At 41.1% G+C, this 9,626-nt stretch overlaps 1 protein-coding gene across 2 annotated transcripts in view; it reads right to left on the reverse strand.

Annotated features, from left to right (window-relative positions):
- LOC114648395 (rho-related GTP-binding protein RhoB-like) overlaps positions 1-9,193 on the reverse strand; it is a 37,526-nt gene extending 28,333 nt beyond the window's left edge. The window contains exons 1-2 of one of the 2 annotated variants that reach the window (XM_028797391.2): positions 8,449-9,181; position 8,275 (exon numbers count right to left, since the gene is read on the reverse strand). In XM_028797391.2, coding sequence (XP_028653224.1) covers position 8,275; positions 8,449-8,984 — 537 coding nt within the window. In that variant the 5' untranslated portion in view covers positions 8,985-9,181. Of the gene's footprint in view, positions 1-7,341 lie in introns of those variants that run through there. The other variant, XM_051924977.1, reaches the window with a different exon arrangement.
- Between the last annotated feature and the right edge of the window lie 433 nt (positions 9,194-9,626).

Below are 9,626 nucleotides of genomic sequence, written 5' to 3' on the forward strand. Positions count from 1 at the left end.
TTCAGGCTTTCCAAAGAGCTCCTCTGGTTAGTCGCCATAAAGTTCAAGTTAATATTGTTGAACTTTAATATTAATATTGACAACTAGCCAACCCGTGGCGTAGCATACGCTGCATAATTATTTATTGATGGGTGAACACTTCCTGAAAGACACAGTTGTCCAAATGGGGTGGGTTTGAGGATACGACTGTGAGTGAATGAAAAGATGGAACTCTGGAGAGAGCAACATACAATTGTCCGTGACTGAAAACTGGTTTTGGCAGATACAGGCATATCTTTTTGAAAGTTTGGCCCTGTGCCTTATTAATTGTCATTGCAAAGGCTAATCTAACAGGAAATTGTCTGCGTGTAAAAGTAAAAGGCAAATTTGAATCTGATGGGGTCAGGGAAAGTTTGTGAGGTAGCAGCTGCAATAGTTTTACACTCTAGTACATTGCGGTGAATGCTGGTAACAGTCAGTCTAGTGCCATTACAGAGACTTCTTGCTGGCATGAGGTTTCTGAGAAGCATGATGACTGAACCAATTTTAATTTTGAGTTTATGCGGAGGCATGCCAGTAGGAGTAAGACTGCAAAGAAATTCTTTGGGGAATGAAGGACGTTCTCGGAAGTGAATGGTGATAGTAGCTGGAAGCATTTGGGACATTGCCACAATTTCTGCCTCGCCACCATAAACTCCGGAAGTATTCATGTAGTCAGCGTATTGTTGAGCAGACTGTATGACTATACTTCCGTGACTAAGAACAACGGACAGCACGTCGCCAAAGTTATCCCAATGTTGGCAAACAAAGGTTACAGCCATGTTGCGAAGTTCGAGAGCAACAGTTTTGTCAATGACTTTTTTCCAGAAAAAAACGACTGATAGAAACAAACAGTTACCTGATGCAGGAATTTGTATAACATTGAAAGAAGTGTTGTTTCCATGAAATACATTTGAAGCGGTGGCCATGGTAGGCAAATGAACAGTCAACATGGCTCACAGCTGCATGTGGACTGTAGTACAGACCAAAGCGAGTGAGGATGTGTTTGGTGAGGTGTTGGGGGTGGGCACATGAGCAAGCAGTGCCTCGAGAGCGAGGGTGGACGTGGGAAGAGGGTTAGCGTTGGTGGGCGGGGCTCTGTCGTGCGTTCCCCATGATGCGGGAGGAGGGTTAGAGTTGGTGGGTGCGGCTCTGTCGTTCGTATCCCATGGTCGGGCAACTTGGTGGATTATATATAGAAAAGCAGCCGGAACCGAAAAGAACAATGAAAAGTCAACGTCAACTCAGTCAACTCAGAGCTGCATGTGGACTGTAGCAGAGATGAAAGCGACTGAGGCGGTGTTTGGTGAGGTGTTGCGTGCGGGCACATGAGCAGGCAGTGTGCATGCCTCGAGAGCGAGGGTGGATGCGGGAGGAGGGTTAGAGTTGGCAGGCAGGGCTCTGTCGTGCGTATCCCATGGTCTCAGAGTTGGCAGATAGAGGCATATCTTTTTGAAAGTTTGGCTCTGTGCCTTATTAATTGTCATTGCAAAGGCTAATCTAACAGGAAATTGTCTGCATGTAAAAGTAAAAGGCAAATTTGAATCTGATGGGGTCAGGGAAATCCAGGAAATAAGGACAGTTTGTGAGGTAGCAGCTGCAATAGTTTTACACTCCAGTACATTGCGGTGAATGCTGGTAACAGGCAGGTGGGTGGGCAGGTGGGCAAGCCAACAAAAACACTATGCTCTTAATATGGTATGAATCAGCTTTTTGTAGACAAAGGTTTTCCCTGTTCCTGCAGGACCATCTAAGAAGAAGCATGCTTGTCGCGGATGGGAATCGCTGTATGCAGCGTGTAAAACAGTTTGCGAGGGTGGACGCGGCAGATAGAGGCATATCTTTTTGAAAGTTTGGCCCTGAGCCTTATTAATTGTCATTGCAAAGGCTAATCTAACAGGAAATTGTCTGCATGTAAAAGTAAAAGGCAAATTTGAATCTGATGGGGTCAGGGAAATCCGGGGAATAAGGACAGTTTGTGAGGTAGCAGCTGCGATAGTTTTACACTCCAGTACGTTGCGGTGAATGCTGGTAACAGTCAGGCGGCCAAGCCAACAAAAACACTATGTTCTTAGTATGGTATGAATCAGGTTTTTGTAGACAAAGGTTTTCCCTGTTCCTGCAGGACAATCTAAGAAGAAGCATGTTTGTCGCGGATGGGAATCGCTGTATGCAGCATGTAAAACAGTTTGCGAGGGTGGACGCGGTCGTGCGTATCCCATGACACGGGAGGAGGGTTAGAGTTGGTGGGCGGGGCTCTGTCGTGCATATCCCATGATCTTAGAGTTGGTGGGCGGGGCTCTGTTGTGCGTATCCCATGGTCTCTGTCTTGCGTGCCATGGTCGGCTGCTTAGTGAATTATATATATAGATGTTTATTGTCATGTACAATGAAATTCTTACTTACATTTCTCGCTTAAACTTATGACAGTTATATGAAAACATACTTAAAATGCAACGTATATAGACAATATACTGCATACAAGAATGTTTATTTGCCACTTTGAGTGGCTATTGAGTAATCATATCATGTAAGGATAAAAACTATTCCTGAATCTAGTTGGTGCAGATGCTAATGGTCTTGTATACAATTTGCTGGAGGGGAAAAGCATGAAAAGTCACTTTGTGGCTAATGTCTTTAATAATATAGTTGGCCATTCTAATACAGTGTGTATTATATACTGTATGAATCTTGAATGGAAGATAGCTGTCTACCAGTAATGCTCTGAGAAGACATACTGTAGTTACACTCTGTGCTGCAGAATGTTCCTGAGCTAAATATGTGCTACACCAGGATGTTATTTTGCCAGTGAATATGAACTCCATTGTACACCTATACAGGTTGGTGTGACTTCTTAATGTCTAATAAAGTAAGGATTTTGATGAGCCTTTTTGAGTATAACAGAGATGCATTGTGAAAACCTACATATATCTGGCTTCCCATTTCTACAGTACACTGGATTGGTTTGGCAACTTAGACCTACTGTTGAAATACTGCTAGAGCAGACTATTCCTTCTGAGGAGACAGAGGTCATTTATGGTGGTGACATGACAAAAGCATGAAGGAAAAATGCACCCAGTTAGTAAAGGGTCACTGTGCTACAGCAGTACAGAGATCTGCCACAACGTTAAAGCCACTGGCATATGAAGTGAAAAACATCAATTATCTCATTAAAATGGCTCTTGTCAAGGGGTGGGATATACAGGGTGAGTCAAAATTATGCTAACATTTTAATGGCGGAAACAATTTATTCACAAATCATACTTCATATGTGCAAGATGATTTACAGGAATGTCTCAACCTGTTCACCATCATGTTCAACACATGTACCATATGTGACATAAATTGTCCACAAAACTTGTATCTCTCTATTATAATAAAAAAATCCTGGGATGAGACGAGACTTTTTAGCCTGGGACGAAACGTGACTTTTTCAGAGAGATACTTTCACATCCTACGAGACTTTGTGCCAAGAGGTTTAACCACACCCGGGGCCGGAAATAAAAGACAAAGAGTAGATGACAAAGCAGAATGTTGTAAAGAATTCAAAAATGTTGGCGCGATACACATGCAGAGCAGGTTAGAGATAATGAAAGTACTAAAATTCGAAAGTCTCAAAAAAATGATAGTAAACATCGCATTATAGCAAACGAACGGAAATTATTACTCGGTGAAATAACAAAACAGCAAAAAGAGATTGAATATATTGTTCGGATTTAAACTTTAAGTTGGAGACTTGTAGATTGTCTCATTTGTGTTGCCATCAGGGAAAAGTAGTGTTTCTTCCCAATGAAGAGGCGTAATCGCAAGAATTAAAAGATTTGTTGTTTGGTGAAAGTGAAATCCACATACGCGAGCGGCAGAGACAAGAAGTGGCTGGAGTGTAGTGCAGGACAGGGGTTTGGCGAGCGAAGCCCCCTACTATATATTGTCCTCACAGGTGCCACAGTGGTAGTGCTGCTGCTTTGCAGTAAAGAGACTGTGGAAGATTGTGGGTTCGCCTCTCAGTTCCTCCCTGTGTGGATAGTGCTTTGAGTACTGAGAAAAGCGCTATATAAATGTAATGAATTATTATTATTATTATTATTATTATTATTATTATTATTATTATTATATACATAGCAGTACCATTAGTGTTAACATAATTTTGACTCACCCTGTATTATGCAGCAAGTGAAAAGCCAGTTCTTGAAAGTGATGTGTTGGAAACAGGAAAAATGGGCAAATATAACATCTAAGTGGCTTTGACAAGAGCCAGATTGTGATGTCTAGACGACTGGGTCAGAGCAACTCTAAAACAGCAGGGTCTTTTGGGGTATTCCTGGTATGCAGTGGTTAGTACCAACTAAAATTGGTCCAAGGAAGGACAACTGGTGAACCGGCGACAGGGTCATGGGCACCCAAGGCTCACTGATATGTGTGGGGAGCAAAGGTTAGTGGCCTTTTCCAGCAGAATAAAGCTCTCTGCTACACTGCAAAAATTGTTCAGGATTGTTTGAGGAACATGACAAACAGTTCAAGCTGCTGATTTGGCCCCTGAATTTCTCAGATGTCAATCAAATCAAGCACCAGGGAATGTATTGGATGAACATATCAAATCCATTGAGACTCCACCTTGCAACTTATAAGACTTAAAGGATCTGCTGCTAATGTATTGGTGCCAAATACCACAGGACACCTTTACATGTCTTGTGGAATCCATGCCTCGACGGGTCAGAGCTGTTTTGGCCGAAACAATATTAGGCAAATATAACTTGCATATCTTGCTATTCTGGAGTAGATGTCATCATTTAAATTAATCATGTTGGTTACTCACGTACAGTAAGATTTAGCACTTTACCCAATGAATAGGGACTGGAAATCTATGAATATTCATTTGCATTTCTGCTTTCAGTATGCAGTATATTGAGGATAAAAGATCTTTTAGTACTATGTTTTTGTGGTTATACTAGATGACAAAAAATAAAATAATTATAAATGATATATTGATGTAATGGTCTGGGATAGCTCCATGCTCCCCATTTGCTTCCGGGAGCCTCACAAACCTGTAACCGTCGACAGTCATGGACTGAGATGAGACAGGTAAATGAGGACACACACATTCAGCAAGGGGTTGGTGCAAAAGTGTCAGTGCTTTTATTTAAAATCCAAACAAAAGTGCAGTGTCTAAAGTGTGGCACATCAAAATCATCTTTCATAAAAAAGAAATAATCCATTAAAACGTGGAGGTTAAAATGTTCCATAAAGATAAAGTTAAAATCACAGGCAGGTTCTGAAAACAAACACTCTCTAAAATCTGGAGTCTCCTCAGTTTATCCCATTAGGACATGCCAACAGATACAGTCTTCCCTTAAACACAGGTTCAGGGCCCCACTGCTTGTCCGTCAGCATCTGTATGACATTCTTCTGAACCCCATGCACACCTCTCACAGCCAGTCCCTTGGTGTATATCTGGGAGATGCCACACAATGGAGCCATTCCTGCTCTTCTTTGTAGTTACTCTAAGGGGCAACCCTTTCTGCAGCCCCCACACTTGAGTGCAGGCCTGCCGGTCACTTCCTTAGGGCATACCCCCGACAAATTGCCTCCTTTCCTGACGACATGGTCTCCTCACCGCCCTAACTCTTTCTCTTCCTATAACCTCCGTTCTCTATTCTCTTTGATCCTTTCTTTAGATTTGCTTTGCCCCTTTTCTGCCATACAGGCTCCCTTTATACTGCCTGATTGGGTGCAGGTGTTGTCCCCCACTCACTCCGAGGTGTGAATGAGGCACCTGACTGATCCGCTTGCAGCCAAGCACCCCAAGCAACTCCCGACCGAGTGCCGCCATGCCACACACCCACACCCAATCGAAGCCTGCACGCTGTAGGATTTGATTATTTATATAAAGCCGCACTCCGCCACGGACCTCTTATTATAGATCTTCCTTTTGTGTGTGTGTGTGTTTTTTTTTTTTCTTGTTAATGACATTATTTGGCTGACATTTTATCATCACTGATGCATGTAGTCTAATACACTATGAAACACTGTCTTTCCCTTGCTCCCTTATGTGAGGCTTACTAGGGGCTGTCTTTTTCCTTGGTCACTTCTCCAATACCAATGCCACTGCTCTGATCTTGCGTGGCTCCTACCATGCAGTTCTAATGACGTTTTCTCTGCTGCATACACTGACTGCAACTTCATGCCACCAGCTCAGCCTCACACCATTCACCTGTGGCCAGAGGCATTAACATCTATGCTCAATTTTCCCAATTCTGTGAACTGATCCAAGCCAGGATCTTTCCTGAGGCCTGCCAGAGGCCATGCACCCATAGCAGTGGATGTCAGCAAAGGAGCAAGTCTGATCTGGTAACTGCTGCTTTTTAAGTGCCTGACCATTTCTCTGTCTCTCTCGTATACTTACACTCACACACACACAGCCACACCCACAAGATGGCTCCACCCCTTATGACATTCAACACACCCATTTGATGGCCACTTTTGTCTCATGCACATTGTTCCTTTGTGCCCTATATAAGACAACCCACTGGAGATATTCGTACCACTCCATAAAGACTAAAGAATCTTCTATGATGTAAAAGCCAGTTTAAGGAATGTAAAATGACAGAATAAATTAAAAGGGAAGGTAAATGACATTACAGGGCTGACCATGGGAGAAGTGCCAGTAAAGAAGTAAAATTGGAGGTCATCATGACTAATACAGCATATCCTCTACAAGACAAGTTGTCCTTGACTGCTTTAAGGCACAAACTCTTTCCACCGCGATGTGCTAAGATGGGCTACTAAGGTTCTTCTTTTCCCACAACCACTTGAGTGTATCATGCATTCCTCCTCAAATTTTACCCATTTTACCCAATTCTAAGATACACTGGCAAAGAGACAACAACCCTTACTGTACATACTATACATTAAATTTACACTGGGTATATTTTATGCAGTCAGTTCTTGGTCTTTCACTTACCATGTGCAATAGTTTGCAATTTTTCTTTACTGTTCTGCACTATGTTTATGTTCTATATTGCTGCTCAAGTAAATTTCCCTTTAAGGATCAATAAAATCAATACTATCTATCTGTAGTCAGTGTGACTTATTTGATTGTTTTGTAGTATTTTTCCAAACTATAATCATCTCTTCTTTTATTGGAAATGAATGACTGAATGAATAAATATTTTTGCTTAATCAGTCTCTGTGTCATCATGTTATTACACAGTGGTTTCTCCATTTCATAAATAGCTTCGCAGGAAGGAGTACTATCATAATATATATACTGTTTGATCTTTGGGATATTTTAAAATTCAAAGAATAAAGAAAATGGACAGTAAATACAGATATTTTTTATATTTAAAAAAATTAAATACACATTTCTTGTACCTGATGAATATTGTAAACAATGAATCTCTCATAATAACAATGACAATCATTTACCACAATATGTATATAATAACAGTTACAGTGCAATTCATAAACTAACCATGCATTTCTTTTCAATCAAAAAAACAATCTTTACTTTATGATTAGGTAACACAGCCTGTGATAAATTCAGATTGTAAGATATTTGTATTAATGTTTTTATTCTCATTTTCCTATTAATATGCTACAAAGTTCACTTGCCTCGTAATACTTTAAAATAAAGTAGTACAACAAAGTACAAATATGCAGTTTAAAGATAAATGAGGAACTTACATTGTGCTTTTCCCTGTATCCAAGTCTAACTCACTTCTGGGTTGTGGAGACAACACCACTGGGTGCAAGGCTGAAACATTCATCTCACACATGCAGCCTCACTCACAGTATCTGGAGAAATGAGATAATACAACTCTGTACAAATAGCATGTGGCACTCAAACCCAGAAAAAGCAGAGTATCTAGGCAAAATGACACTGATATGGAAAGAACATGCAAACTCCACACAGATAGTGACCATGTGCAGGATTCAAACCCAGGACTCTGGAGCTCTGAGGCAACAGTGCTAACCACATCATCACATATACATATGATGAAAATGGCCCCCAATAACATAACACACTTTAAAAAAAATAACATTTATAATTTTTGTTTTAAATAGAGCAGAAAATGAATAAATTGTGCCCATTGCCAATACTACTTAGTTATGGTTGATGCCAGTCATTTTTAATCAACTAACATTCTGTACGGTACAGTTGATGAGAATAAGTAATTACTTAAATGTCACTTATGACAAAAATAGTGCATAGTTTGTTTCTCTGATAAAATAGTCTCAGTTTTTCTTTTATTTCACCCTCTTGCTTTCCACGGAGGGCTAGCAAGTCGCTCAGAGTTTTGTCAGAGTGTCAGCATCTTGTTTCAAGGTTCATCTCTTGAGTAAGATTTAAAAATTAACAAGAGAAGCAAATGGGCTCACAAGATTTTGCAGCGGTTGGCCCCGACTTTCAAAGGCCGACGTCTCTTCAACAGCGCTGCTCGAGTGGCTGTCTCAAAGACCTCACGCACTCCATCTTTGGTTTTGGCTGAACACTCTAGGTAACCATAGGCATGGATTTGGACCGCCATAGCTCGGCCTTCCTCAATTTTTATGGGCTCCTTCTTCATCTTGGCCAGCTCGAAGCAGACATCTTTGTCATTCCTTAAATCTTTTTTGTTGGCTACCAAGATAAAAGGTACATTGGGGCAGAAGTGCTTGGCCTCTGGAACCCACTTCTCAGGGATATTCTCCAGCGAGTCCGGACTGTCAACTGAAAAGCACATCAGAATGACATCTGTGTCTGGGTAAGAGAGGGGGCGAAGGCGGTTATAGTCCTCTTGTCCAGCAGTATCCCACAAAGCTAGTTCCACTTCTTTGCCATCCACCTCAATATTAGCAACATATGTCTCAAATACAGTGGGTACATAAACTTTTGGGAACTCATCTTTGCTGAAGACAATGAGCAGGCAGGTTTTACCACAAGCACCATCTCCAATAACCACTAACTTTTTCCTAATTGTAGCCATCACTCAGGTCTTCTCAGGCGGATAAGAAGAATATCAAATTATCCACAGAAATAAGTCCTTTCCGTAGGCAGCGAGGCAAGAGTTAATTGTTACAGCTTGAGAAAGGCAGTCCCGTAGCTGCAGTCTACCGGCTTCTGCTTGCTTTCCTTTGTTGTTTCAAAATCAGACTCCTCTCTTTCTGAAGTCACAGGCCACTCTGTACTAGAAATCCATGTCTAGCTACTTTATAGATGGTCTAATTGCTTTCCTAATATAGCTATCCAATCAAAATTCACTGGATGAGGTCACTCTTTAAAAAGAACCAGGTGACAGGGCGGGAGCTGGGGTGGGCAGGGCTCACAAAAGTCCTGGTAAAGAAAGCTAAAGTTTCTAAAGAGACGCCTGGATTGTTTTACAGATTCACTGCTATGAGATTAGTTGGAATACTTTAACCACAACCTTTTTTTCACTTTGCTTTTAATTTGCCTTTATTATTAAGGCCTTTTTGTGACCACATTCTTCAATGAAAAGCAGAATTTAATATCTCTTCTATTAATCTTGGGTTTACTATATAGAATGTGTAATTGCAGTTCAGCGTGTCCTTTGTATTGCTGAATCATGTATGGCAATCATGTGAAAAGGAAAGAAAATCAAAGGGTTTCT

Source organism: Erpetoichthys calabaricus, chromosome 3, assembly GCF_900747795.2.
Source record: "Erpetoichthys calabaricus chromosome 3, fErpCal1.3, whole genome shotgun sequence".
In the NCBI taxonomy this organism is placed as follows: domain Eukaryota; kingdom Metazoa; phylum Chordata; class Cladistia; order Polypteriformes; family Polypteridae; genus Erpetoichthys; species Erpetoichthys calabaricus.